The sequence below is a fragment of the Vanacampus margaritifer genome, chromosome 1 (genome assembly GCF_051991255.1).
Source record: "Vanacampus margaritifer isolate UIUO_Vmar chromosome 1, RoL_Vmar_1.0, whole genome shotgun sequence".
Lineage (NCBI taxonomy): Eukaryota > Metazoa > Chordata > Actinopteri > Syngnathiformes > Syngnathidae > Vanacampus > Vanacampus margaritifer.
The window spans coordinates 10,844,275-10,858,635 of record NC_135432.1 but is presented as its reverse complement, the minus strand read 5'-3'; the positions used below and the strand labels follow the sequence as shown (position 1 = coordinate 10,858,635).

Here is a 14,361-nt window from a genome sequence, read left to right as displayed (position 1 = left end):
TTATTGATCATATTGAATCTAATTTCTATCTTTTCTGGAATAATGTACTGTTTGGTTTCTGCAATAATGATAGTGAATAAAACCCAAAAAATGTTTCTGAGTAACTTGCAAATTTTGGCGAAATTTCATACACACAAATCCAAAGTTAGTCATTCAAAACCTTTTTTAGTTTTTGAATTGGAAACCAAACAATACATTAATACAATATGGAGATCTATAAACAAGAAAGCGAAGAATACTGTGGCTTTATGCTCCTTTTTTAATGTCTTATTTGTTTGTTTTCTGTATTAATAACGTGTTTGTGTAGTGTTTACAAGTTGTTTGTATAACTTGCTTAAAATTGTTCAATAAAGTTATGTGAAAAAAAGATATCCACTTCCTCTACTAGCTACCAGTGTAGCGCCACCTCCCACATTTGACTGCAGTATATAAGAACTAAATATCTTTGTTCGCATCGGTGCTATCTGGTGCAAGTTACTTAGTTATAATAATTAGTTAATTGGCCCATTTCTAAAACTGTCTGCCTCCCCTTGTGCTTTATCGGCCATTTTATGCCATCAGCAAAACATAACATGTAAAACAAAAACATTAAGCCTGACTATGGAAAATTAGAAAACATTGGAGAGGCTGAGCAGGCACTAGCAAGAGATTCATCAGTTGTTGTGCAGGAGCTTTATATTAATGGTGCTCGCTCTGATTTTAGTAACGTAAAGCGTCTCCTACATTGTACAGAAATTTTCAATAAGAAATCATTGACATTATTGGATAGAATCAAAATGAAAATCATTATAGAGCGCAGCTCAAATGACAAAATCTAAAACATTATTTAAAAATAATCATTGTTTTGTTTTTAATAAACAACTCTATGATGCGAGTGCTCTGCCTCCCGTGAAGCCTGAACTGTTTAACATAAGTATTCGCACTAAGGTTACTTACTACCTCACACTGGTTAAACTCATCGCGGGTGAGTTTACGCGTGAACGCGCAGCACGCCCCCGCGCTCGGCCGACAGCCATCCAAGATCACAAACGCACCTGCAAGGAGAAGCAGCATGACGGCACGCATCTTCAAATACATCAAGCCCCTGCTTGGGAACCGGCTGGCCCAGGTAGGAAGTTAGGAACATAAAAAAATCATCGGTTCTATACGTGCCCTTCCAAATGTTAGTCTGGTAAAGTTATTGTTTTTTGTCCCACTTTGAATCGGATGAGCGGCGCTAAGAAGATTAACTGCTGTTAACGGTCACTTTTTTTCTTTTTTTTTTATGTCGCTTTTCCCTTCTGAACCTGCACGTCACTCAACCATCTTTGAATGCGTAGCGTCACTATTATGATGGACTGAGCTTGCACGAAAAAAATACGCACACCAGTACAGCCACACATGCTTGGCTATAGTGGTTACAAACGACTATTTAGCACACAAAAAACTAAATCTTACTTGTTTTTTTTTTACACTAGGATTCCGTATGGAGTCATGAGTGCCTCAGTCTCAAAGAACAAACTTCACTGTTTGTATCCAACATTCAGACTATATTATGTCATCTCTCTTATCACAGTATGGTGAATAATGACTCGCAGAGGTTTGGTTTACATTTTGATGCAATTTTTTCACTAAGATGGCTGCCGGTAGGTTTAGTTCTCACTACGGTGAGTAAGCGGCACTGATAGCCCATTAAGTCTGTGACTTTGCTCTACTCGGCGTGTTATATCATCCACAGAAGTTTAAAAACGTAACAAGCTTATTCTGACAAAATAGTGGGCTGTAGGAAAGTACGGATTTTCAAACGTAGGGAGGAAAAGTAAAAAGTCATTAGAAAAATATAGACACCTGAAAAATCTACAATAACAAATGTAGTTGTGCTTTGTTCCTTGCCATCATTTCCAGCCTCGCACTGTCACAAAGACGCCAACGGTGATGTTGTAAACATACACCTGGGCAAAGGTTTGCCAGACGTGTAAATTATTCAAAGTGAGCCGTTCTAAACAGCAACTACACAATTAACAGGCTGCATCACTTTGAGGTGAACTAATGAAAAAAAAATTTTTGACCCACCACAAACTCCTCCCCCTGACCCCTTTAACATAATTGTTGTACAGTAGGCTACCTAATATTGGCGTGCTATATTTTTGTCTGTGACTTCTGATTAAAATTTTTAACTCATTCACTGCCATTGACGGCTATAGACGTACATTTTTTTATTTTGAACTATTGATTAGTTTCACATTTTTTTCCACTTTTGTTAAGTGTATGAAAACCTAGAAAAAAATGTATTGTACGTTTAGAACAGATTTAAAATTAGTGATTAATCGTGAGTTAATCGTGAGTGAAGTCATGCGATTAATTAGTTAAAAAAATGTAATCGCCTGATACCCCTAATTGAAAAAAAGAAAAGATTATTAAAAATTAGGAGCGTCAGACGATTAATTTTTTTTATTGTAATTAACTCATTCACTGCCATTGACGGCTATAGACGTCAAAAATTTATTTAAACTATTTCTATTAGTTTAACTTTTTTTGTCCACTTTTGTTAACAAGAGTATGAAAACCTAGATTTTTTTTATTGTACATTTAGAACAGGTATTAAATTTGTGATTACTTGTGAGTTAAGTACTGAAGTCATGCAATTAATTACGATTAAAAAATGTAATCGCCTGACACCCCCTAATTTTTTAATAATCTTTTATTATTTTTTTAAATCACATCAGGTGATTAAATTTTTAATTGTAATTAATCGCATGACTTCACTAGTTAACTCATGATTAATCACACATTTTATATCTGTTCTAAATATACAATAAAAAAAATCTAGGTTTTCATACTTTTGTTAACAAAAGTGGAAAAAAAATTATACTAATAGAAATAGTTCAAATTATTTTTTTTACGTCTATAGCCATCAATAGCAGTGAATGAGTTAATTGCATGACTTCAATTGTTAACTCACGATTAATGACTAATTTTATATCTGTTCTAAATGTACAGTAAAAAAATTATAGGTTTTCACACTCTTGTTAACAAAAGTAGGAAAAAAATGTGAAATTAATAGAAATAGTATTATTATTGAATTTTTGACATCAATGGCAGTGAAAGATTTAAATGAACAATATGCATAATCAATTGCAGGGGTAATTGTGTCAATGCAATACGTTTCACTGTTAATTTTTTTTTTTTAAAAAAGCACTGTAGAAACAAAGCAGCAACTGCTGGGCAACTTTTGACAGTTTGTTGATTGTCATGTCTTTTCTTTGGATCGGCAGACGTGCGCTTCGGCTTCTCGTCACCAGAAGTCCACCTTCACTGTGAGCAATGCACACACAATCCACACCGTCTTTCTCTTCTCACCATTTAGGGCCTTTTTTTTTTTTTTTTTTTTAAAGCGTGCTTGTGTTCCACTTCCATCTCATTCACATTCCCCACTAATGTGTCCCCCAACCCCCCCACCCCCCACCCTTTTCTCTCCCCACCATTAATCCATCGTTGCTCCATCCAGACTCACCAAATGATTGTGAGTATGCATGATTAGCGTGCAGGTACAAGTCATGCATCAGGATCTTAGTGCGACTGTGTGCGTGTGAATTTTAGCCCCCACCTGCGCAGTACGGAGGCAGGCACACGGTGACGCTGATTCCCGGAGACGGCATCGGGCCCGAGCTGACCAACCATGTGCAGGAGCTGTTTCGGTGCAGAGACTAGAAATGTGTTGTCTGGACACGTCACTCTTGAAATTTGTCCAAATAATTGTCAATGTCGTCTGTCATATCAACAAAAGTTTCCCAACTTGCGTCAAGGCACATATTTTACATGTGGTTATGGCTTATCCCCAAACAAAAAAAGTCACAAAAATTATATCTATCCATGAGTTGGATCTACACTTTTATTGAACTTGCCTCCAAGTGGAAAACCTTTTAACTCATTCACTGCCATTGACGGCTATAGACGTCAAAAATTCAATCGAACTATTTCTATTAGTTTCATTTTTTCCACTTTTGTTAACAAGAGTATAAAAACTTAAGTCTGAAGTCATGCGGTTAATTACAATAAAAAATTGTAATCGTCTGACACCCCTAATTTTTAATAATCTTTTTTTCCAATAGTTGACTCCCGATTAATCAAAACATTTATATGTTCTAAATGTACAATAAACAATTCTAGGTTTTCATACTCTTGTTAACAAAAGTGGGGAGGGGGGGAGTGAAACAGTTGAAATTAATTTTTGACGTTTATAGCCGTCAATGGCAGTGAATGAGTTAATTGCTCCGTCTGTCACTATGCGTCAATGGCATAGATAGATGAGCAACATTGGAAATAATACATTTAACGAGTTAATGTGCCATTGCTAACTGGTTGGGAATCAAGTGATCTAAATAATCAACATGAGAATCCATAAGGATGAAATGACAATCTACACAGACGTCTTTTTTAAATTATTTTTCTTCATCAGGTTCTGTTGTGTTCCGGTGGACTTTGAGGTTGTCAACGTGGACTCGTCCGTGTCCTCGGAGGATGACATCAACAACGCCATCATGGCAATTAGGCGCAATGGAGTTGCACTCAAAGGTCAACTTTCCATGTACGTGCGCCTCTCGGACCCCGTGCCGTTGCGTAACTCCTGTTTTTGGATGCAGGTACCCTTGAGACCAACCACAATTTACCCGCCTTCTACAAATCCAGAAACAACTTGCTCCGGTGAGTCGCACCACAGTCGCACCCCACTTGGACACTAAGATAGACGACGTGCTCAGTGCGTCCGCCTCACCGCACGAAGCTTCTGGCTTCACATTTTCCACAGGATTTCTCTTTGTAAACATTTAACGTTACAGACTCCAAGAGCCTCATTTATGAATATCCTAAATAGCTAAATGCACATGTGGCGCAGACTCTCTAACTTCCACAAAGTACCCAGGCTGAACTTTGCTCCGCCCAGATATCCAAAGATGTTAGCCCTCAGTCAAGATGTTTCACTTCAACTTACTCGACACCAGCAACTACTTTTTAGTATCCAGGACTTTGTCTCCGTCTTTTGACATTTTTGAGGTTGCGAGTCGAGTTGACTGGAAACTATGTATACTTTTTGTTAAAGATAGACCGATATGCTTTTTTCAGGGCGGATACCGATTATCGGTAGTCAGGGAGGCCGATGACCGATATTTGAAGCCGATATATATTTGCAGGGGGGGAAAAACGTTGGTGTCAACATTTTTAATAATAAAATAATAATAAAAACTCCAGCACATGACTGCCTAAATGCCTTCAAGCACATGTTTATTAAACAGTTTAAGGTTTGCCATCAGCTTTTGCATCAACTATAATGCCAACTCCACTAATTTGCGGTTAACTGTTAGCTCGCGGGCTAACCATTCACCCACAGGCTAACTCCCAAACAGCCGCTAAAAAACGGCTATTAGGTTAGCCCGCGAGCTAACTGTTAGCCCACGGGCTAACCTAATAGTCTTTAATTCGCTCGCTAGTAGCCGCTAATTCGCAAGCTAACGGTTAGCTCGCAGGCTAACCATTCACCTGCACCCTAACTCCCAAATAGCTGCTAATTCGCGAGCTAACTTTTAGCCCGTGGGCTAACTGTTCACCCACACGCTAACCCTGGGATAACTCCCTAATAGCCGTTAATCTGCAAGCTAGCCGTTAGCTTGCGGGCTAAAAGCCGCTAATTGTTGCTTATTGGCAGTTAGCACTGCGTGAGCAACCAATTAGATGGTGCTGTGGGCGGGCCAATGCTGCAGGGAGTCAACAGCCGCTGATTTAGAGCAGACGGAGGAGAAAAGCGCCCATCTGAGCAAAAATAACAGTTTTTAATATATCGGCCATCAAAATATAAAATGCTGGATATCGGCGCCGATTATCTGCCGGGCCGATTATCAGTCTATCCTACTTTTTGTGACTTTTTTTGGTGGTGAGCCGAGAAATTCCTCTAATGTCAAATATGCGCCTCGGCTCAACAAAGTTTGAGAAAAATCTCAAGTGTGTCTCTGTTGTTGCATATCTTTGAAGAACCACATTGGATCTGTACGCCAACGTGATGCACTGCAGGTCTCTGCCGGGGGTGCCGACCCGACATCACAACATCGACATCATGATCGTCCGGGAAAACACAGAGGGCGAGTACAGCAGCCTGGAGCACGAGGTGCGTCCCGATTTTGTTTGCCTCGACCTCCAACTTTCTAAACTCCGCTCGTTGCTTACTTGCAGAAATGGGCGACTCACTCGAGTCGCCCATTTTCATACTTGATTGGCTAAAAGTGACTTGAAACTGTTGAAAATCTGCATTTTCAAGATATTGTCTTTGTTCCGAGATAGCTTCACCATGACACAGTTCCTGCTCACAATGTCCTGAGCATCGGACACTTCCTGCCCAAGAAGAACATCATTACCTTACCTGGCTCCGTGTGATATTTTTCTCTTAGCCAAGCGCAAAAGTTTGACTCAACATGCTTTACAAAATAGTTGGGACTCAACCTGACTTTTTGAATTTTTTTGCAACAGAAACTTAAAACTTGCTTGAATCTCGAAGTGTAAGACTCGTCGCGTGACTTACTCGCTCGCACCTGTGCGTCCTTGTGCAGAATGTTCCAGGAGTGGTGGAATGTCTGAAGATCATCACCAGGAGCAAATCGCTACGCATCGCTGACTACGCCTTCAGGGCGGCTCGCGAGCAAGGTCGCAGACGAGTGACGGCCGTGCACAAGGCCAACATCATGTCGGTGTCCCCCGCCCGCGCTCGCACGCCTTCGCCACGTGCCTCCCGGCTTGATGTCACTTTTTGCGTTTGATGCAGGAAGCTGGCCGACGGCCTCTTCCTGGCGTGCTGTAAGGAGGTTGCCAGCGGTTACCCCGAGATCGCCTTTGACAGCATGATTGTGGACAACACCACCATGCAGGTGAGTGGTGGACGTTCACAAGCACAAAACGGCAGAAGTGTCAAAAAAAAAAAAGACTCTGGTGAAAGCAGAGTTCCTGATTGAACTCCCAAAACAACTATGAAGTCTAAGTGCAAAAGTGTTTACTGTCAATTATATACAGTACCCGTTTGATAACTTGACCCAACAACAACAAAAAAGTGCTTGTGCACACACACTCAAAAGTTTCTTTCTTTGAACTTGCATGGAATTCTAGCAGGATCATCACGACCCAACTGACAAAATAAAACAAGATTACCAAACTGCTAAATTAGCTAATGATAACAACTGAAAAAATGAACCTCATCTTTATGTTTTCTTTTTCCAGATAAAACCACATCAAATTAAAAAAAAATAGGCCATGAACGAATATTTTGCCTTTCTCAGTCTGTTGTGTCATCATTTTTAAAGACAAACATTGTCTCAATATCTTCTTTACACCCTCATAAAGCGAAACACGGTATTCGGATTAATATTGCATTGGTAAGAATTATGTAGATTAATCAATCCAGCTCAGGGTGCTGCCATTTTGATCAATAGGGTTAGCACAGACTTTGGAGCCAAATGTGGCTCCAAAGTCCTTATAGTGGCTACTTGTGGATCTCTAAAAAATATATATATATAAATTAATTAGTGCTGTCAAAGCTAAAGCTTTAACTGATTAATTAATCACAGAAAATATCGCATTAATCATGAATTAACGCAGATTAATCACACTATCAATTTTAAGTATAGATGATCCTTAGCGTGACAGCGGATGGCTACGTTTAAGGTAGCACAGGTTGTGTTAGAGCAATAAAACATAATTTCATGCATTAAAGTAAAGTATTTAATAAATGTTTGCATATCACATTTAGAATATTTGTTCATGTCATGTTGTGTCAAAATATCGGGGTCATTTTTTTCCCATTTTAAATTATGCAAGTAATTAACGGATTAGAAAAAGACGAGGATGAGCGTGTGCAGTGGATCAAAAAATGTTGAAGACGTCCTCATAACATTAAATGTCAAAAGAATTAACACATAACCAGTGCTCTTCAAATTTGGCGGGAATTTTTGGGGGATAAAAAAAGCCCTTTTTATTGCGATTCATCAGAATTCTAAAATGTGATTAATCTGATTAAAAATGTAATCATTTGACAGCTCTAAAATTAATATTGTTTTTAAATATTTATTTTTAAATAAAATATTCTTTAAACAAATTACTAATTAAATAAAAAAAATAATAATTTAATATAAAAAAAATATCAGAGTACAAATGTTTAAGTTGTCAGAAGAAGAGAGACGAAAGGTAGATGAATACGTAAAAAAAAAAGTTCTAAAAGGAAGACGGGGGAAAAGCAGAAAATTACCGTAAAATTGCCCCCAAAAAATCCAGAAAATTGACTAAAAAAGGCAGAAAAGAAAATGTTCGAAAAGTAACCATAAAATGTCCAAAAAAGAAGAAATCCTGAAAATTACAATAAAACGTCCACAAAATAGCCCAAAAAAATGTCAGAAAATTGATAGCAAAAACGACAGAAAAGAAAACGTTCGAAAAGTAACCATAAAATGTCCAAAAATGAAGAAATCCTGAAAATTACAATAAAATGTCCACAAAATAGCCCAAAAAAATGGCAGAAAATTGATAGCAAAAAAGACAGAAAAAATATTTTAAAAAGTCCATAATATTTCAAAAATTTGACAGAAAGGTAGAAAAGTCTAAAAATGTGTGAAAAATAAAGTATGGAAAATTACACACACAAAATCAAAAAAAAAAAAGACAGAAGAAAATAAATGTAAAAGTATTGGATGCTGCATATTTTTTCGTTATGGTGCATAAGACTAACACTAACAAACAGTTTCCTTCATCACACAATGTGCAAATGTATTGCGGCTCCAGACCGATTTTTTTTTATTTGGCCTAAAATGGCTCATTTGACAGTAAAGGTTGCTGACCCCTGAGTTACAAAATAAAACAAAGTAGGAAAATGCTTAATCAGCTCATGATAACTTAAAAAAAAAAGTCGACCTTATCTGTGGGGTTTATTTCTGGAAAAAATTATTTGTAGCCAATAACATTAAAAAAATCATAAATAAGGCCACAAATATATGTTGCTTTTACAAATCTGTTGCGTCGTCATCCTTAATGGTTCATGTTACTCCATCGCGCTGCTTTTCCCGTTTTTAACTTGATAAATCCCCAAGATTGCCGCCAATGAATCTCATCATTCAACCGTGGTTCACTTTCCTTTCCTGTGCCATCATCCACAGAGTTTGAAAAAGGGTAACAAGCCTATTTTCACCAAGTAAGGAGCAGAAAAGTACAGCTAGGAGTCAGGTTTCGGAATTTTTATGCGAATTTTGTGAGAATGCGCAAAACGGACATGCGACTTATGCCCGTTTCCATCCGCTCTTCTTTTGCGAATATGCGCCGCGAGATGACGACGTAGTGGCGGAACTTTGGGACAATGGGGAGTTCCAGGTGGGAATGTTAGTTTTGACGGACTGAACGGAGGTAGTTTGTCTTGTTGGTTTCCCTCCCGCATGTAAGTGAAGTGTGTCGAGAGCTGATGTTAACTCTTTCACTGCCACTGACGTTTAAAGACGTCAAGTAAAAACCTACGGAGGGCTGCCAATGACGTCTAAAGACGTCATCCAATTTTTTTTATTTTTTTTTTGGAAACGGGTGCCGGCAAGCCTTCCAGAGATGTGGTGAAAATTTCAATCATTTTTTTTGAGCCTAATGACTATTTTTGGCCCCTAGAGGACAGCGATGAATCTCTTTTGACAAGATCGGGTGGGCGTCAGTAGAGGCGGAGCTAGAGCGTCGAGCAGGAGATGAGAATGTTAGACAAAGGAAAAATGGCGACCGGTTGCGGCAGCTCACGCCCGAGCCGTTTTTTTCAAATTCGAAAAGCATCGACCAACGACAAAGTGCACATTGATGACGACGATGATCATCATCGATGATGATGATGACTCCGTGGTTGGAAAGCATTGACGCGGCAGTAGGAGACGTGGGGGGGAGAGCTAGATGGCCGAGGAGGAGCACACGGAGAATGGCGCCCCGTTTGCTAGCAGCTCAACATTTACAAGACGAAAGGCATCGACCAACGCTAAAAGAGCACATTGATGACGACGATGATCATCATCGATGATGATGATGATGATGGTGATTCAGAGCTTGACGGCGAAGTTGGAAGCGTTCACGCGGCGGCTATGACGACGTCATAAACGCAGAGCACAACCGAGCACGTTCAGGTGGACGTTCAGGCGGACGTTCAATCGGACGACGGAGAGTGCCCCGAGTCCAATGCATATTCATCGGAGGAAGTGTGTACAGTCTGCTACTTGCTATTTATTCCCCGGAAAAAAAAGGCCGTAAAGAAAGTGTAACGTTTGCACGCGAAACGGACAAATGCGAAAATGAAAGTAAACTGTTGTACGAGTCCTGGCGTCTCCTTGCACGCAGGAGAGCGTTACAAAAAGAAAAACTGTATTTGAAACATCCACATAATTGTAAATAGTACCACAGTTGCACACATTTGTAAATACTTTGCAAAATTGTTTTGTCAAATTGTTACACTGTTGAATGGAAATAAACGTATTTTGCAAACTAAAAACACTTTTTCATTGTTGGTGAAAGCGTTTTACAGAAGTAAAGCACTGTTTAGGTGTTTGTGGCATCATTCATGGACAAAAAGAAGTGTACAATTCACTAGAGTGCATGAAATAACATCGTTTCACAAAAAGCTCTTTTTCTCCGTTTTTTGTTTCAAAACAGAGAATTTCGGTGAAAGTAACCATTTTCTATTGTTGATTACTGAAGAACGGAATAAGGTAGAAACAAACTTTTTTTTCTGATGAAAGATGAGAGTTCAATCTTTCATTTGGTAGTATGTGTGTTTCCATAGTCCAAACACAACATTTTCTGTGGACCTTGAAAGATCAGTCAAAATGCTTAAATCGGCTGGCACTGGCGACATCCCGTTTCTGAAAACGTCTGGCAGTCAAAGAGTTAATAAAGCCATCTAAAATTGCATTGATGATTGATTTTTTTTCTTTGATTAATTATGAAATGAATCGCATTTCTTTGTCCCCCCAAACACATCTTACTGCGTACGTGCGACGTATATCCGGTCTTGTAGTCGCTTATTCGCAAAACCTGTTTCCATCGCCAAAATGCGCATTTTCCTTTTTTCGATACGCTTCAAAAAAACAAGCCTAAAAACTTTTTGGGAGAATTGTGGGCCTTTTTTTGAATTTCTGGCATTTCCGTTCAATTTCTTTTTCGCAATACTTGAAAATTTGAATAAAAATAGGTGGATGGAAACCCACCTATTGTAGGGGATAAAAAAGTCAATTCAAGTGCAGAATATCTGTTTTAAGTACAGCAAGTATTTGTACTTTGTTACCTCGCACCACTGCAAATTGGACGTGTGTGTGTGTGTGTGTGTGTGTCTCAGCTGGTTTCCAGGCCCCAGCAGTTCGATGTGATGGTCATGCCTAACCTCTACGGTAACGTGGTGAGCAACATTTGTGCCGGGCTGGTGGGCGGACCGGGCCTGGTGCCCGGAGCCAACTACGGTCGGGACTACGCCGTGTTTGAGATGGTGAGAGGAACATCAGCTCAACTGGTTAACGGAAGGCGACATTGACCACTGCCGACCACCCAAAAGCAAGATAAAATCTAGAGTGTTGTACGGATTGCAGCGCCAGATATACCCCTAAAGGTTGAGGGTTTTTGTCCACTTCCCTTAAAATGAACCCACCGTGGCCGCCCCACCTTTTCTCAGTTTCTTCTGCGAAAGTCAAAAAGCATTTTGCACATGCAAGTTTGCAGGTTTTAACAATGTGTTGTTTACCTGCCGCGTGTCGGCACACGCAGGGCACCAGGAACACCGGGAGGAGCATCGCTAACCGCGACGTGGCCAACCCCACCGCCATGCTGATGGCGTCCTGCCTGCTGTTGGACCACCTCAAGCTCCACGCGTACGCCGCAATGATCCGACAGGCCGTCCTCTGCGCTCTCACGGACGCTCGGGTAAGGATCGTCGCGCGCGCCTTCAATTAGGCCTGCGTGGGGAGGAGGGAGGGGCGCAAAGGTTAAGGTTTATTTCCATGGCTATTCAAGATGGGGTTCAAAATCCCTCTTTTGTCGAAAGCGGACATCCTTGCAAAATCGATAGCTCTCCTTGCCCACATGCCAGGGCACGACATGGCCTTCATTGCTACATATTTTTATGAAATGGAATTGTGGAGAAAGAGCCACTTCCTCAAAGTTTCTAATAATATACATAACAATGGTAATTGGATATTTTATTTAGAGATAGACGATATGCTTCTTTCAAGGTCGATACCGATTATCGGTAGTCAGGGAAGCCGATAACTGATATTTGAAGCAGATATATATTTGCAGAAAAAAAAGTTGGTGTCAATTTTTTTTTATAAGAAAAGAATAAAAACTCCAGCACTTGACTGCTTAAATGCCTTCAAGGACATGTTTATGAAACAGCTTTTGTGATTTGAAACATGTTAAAGGTTTTTTGTTTGCCATCAGCTTTTACACCAACTATAATGTGGCTTCCGCACACCAACTCCCAAACAGCCGCTAATTCGCGGGCTAACCATTCACCCACACACTAACCCTGGGATAACTCCTAATTAGCCGCTAAAAAACGGCTATTAGATTAGCTCGCGAGGTAACCCAATAGCCGTTAATTCGCGAACTAGCCGGTTAGCTCGCGGGTTAACCGTTCACCCGCACGCTAACTCACATATAGCCGCTAATTTGGGAGCTAAATGTTAGCTCGGGGGCTAACCGTTTTCCCCACACGCTAACCCCGGGATAACTCCCAAATAGCCGCTAAAAAACTATTAGCTATTAGGTTAGCCTGCGAGCTAACCGTTAGCTAATATATCAACCATCAAAACAAAAAAAGAGGCAGATGTTGATATTCATAAAATGTTGAATATCCCCAATTGTATTTTCAGGTCATATTGCCCACACCTTCCCTGAATTATTATTTGTGACCCATCTTTTTTGTCCACCAGCTGCACACGCAGGACCTGGGTGGCCAAGGCTCCACGTCCGAAGTGGTGCACTTCATCATGAAGGCCATTCAGAGCACCGGGCCGCTCACAGTCAGAATATAGAAAGGTGCACAGCAGCTCCCGCAACATGACCGAGGATTCCACAGACTTTGCTCCGTTTGTATTATTGCCCAGATCAGCGTTTTTTCAAACTCTAACCAACTTTTTTTTGCAAGGCAGAGCTGTCAAACTCGTCTTGGTCATAGTTCTGATTTCCCTCAGAGGAAAAAAAAAAACTGCAAAGGAGAAAGAGCTTTTGCACCGGCCCTTCACTTAATTGCTTCATATACAATATATTGTGAATAAAATGAATTGGAAATCAGGAGACATGGAAAAATGTTTTTGTATTGTTTGATTTACAATGAAGTAATTTGTTGAAAAAGGTTTGTAATATCTGTTGAAATTTTAATTTTGGTGGAGATTTTCTGCCCAAAAGAAAACAACAAACCCTTTCAGCAAGAAAGGCGTCAACACACTTTGTCTTTAGTGGCCCCAGAAAGTGATGCGGTGGGCCAGAGCTGGCCCCCGGGCTGCGAGTTTCATGGTAATAATGTTTCTTTCGGCTCTTTATTGTGATCATCTGATCATGTACATAAACAAAGAAAAAATACTTGTAGATTAAAGTCACCTGTAGATCAGCACTGTCACTGAAACACTGATCGGCACACTTCCTACACTGCCATGTGTCACCAGGAGGGGGTCTTGTTGTCGAGTTAAAACTTCATTTTTAAAGGTCTTTAAACACACTTTTAAAACGATACAAACACATTTAAACATGCATAATATGTAAGGGGTAAGCGAGATCAATGAATAGTAACACACAAATATTGCATAAACAATGTAAAAATCTATACTTACACGGTGGTGATGATGATGATGATGATGAAGAAAAGGCTCTTAAATGACCACTGCAGTTACTACTGTGCGCAGCTATTCTACATGGGTGACTTTTGTTTTTGTTACTAACACGATTATGGGCAGTTGTTGGCTGGCTCTGTCTTCCTAAATACTTGGTGGGTCCATCAACAACGCTCTTTTGAACACGCACTCCGCTAACATGGCTTCCTTACTTCATGGCAAACGCGGAAGTAATCAACAAGGCGGGCATACAACCGCCAATTAGCAACAACGCCGCAAATTGACGGCAAACAGTAATGGACTCCATGTGCCACGGAGGAGGCGGGACTTCAGACTTCCGGATTTTCACCCAACAACTTTGTTTAACGTTTGCGGTTTGCGACGTGTGGGCTGCGTCCCAGTACTTGCGCTTCCGCCTTTGTGCTCCTCGGTTGCGCGTTCTCGTCGACTAATTAATAATAGCACTTTTTGCATGAGTCATGTCTCCATGGTAACAACGCGATCGGATGTTGTAGTTTGC

At 40.2% G+C, this 14,361-nt stretch overlaps 1 protein-coding gene and 1 long non-coding RNA gene across 2 annotated transcripts; one reads left to right on the top strand and one right to left on the bottom strand.

The window, feature by feature from the left end:
* The first annotated feature begins 955 nt into the window (after positions 1 to 955).
* On the top strand, positions 956 to 13,308 carry LOC144055502 (isocitrate dehydrogenase [NAD] subunit gamma, mitochondrial-like). The gene is made up of 12 exons (XM_077571516.1): positions 956 to 1,108; positions 3,255 to 3,296; positions 3,488 to 3,502; positions 3,580 to 3,677; positions 4,439 to 4,554; positions 4,623 to 4,683; positions 6,004 to 6,136; positions 6,576 to 6,709; positions 6,788 to 6,890; positions 11,357 to 11,503; positions 11,779 to 11,934; positions 12,945 to 13,308. The coding sequence occupies exons 1-12, from the start codon at positions 1,052 to 1,054 to the stop codon at positions 13,044 to 13,046; spliced, it is 1,164 nt and encodes a 387-aa protein (XP_077427642.1). The 5' UTR covers positions 956 to 1,051; the 3' UTR covers positions 13,047 to 13,308.
* LOC144055526 (uncharacterized) lies at positions 5,428 to 14,238 on the bottom strand. Its single transcript, XR_013294897.1, has 3 exons — positions 13,842 to 14,238; positions 11,756 to 11,966; positions 5,428 to 6,817 (listed from the first exon to the last, which is right to left on the bottom strand). It is a non-coding gene; the product is annotated as an uncharacterized LOC144055526 (long non-coding RNA).
* Positions 14,239 to 14,361: the final 123 nt, after the last annotated feature.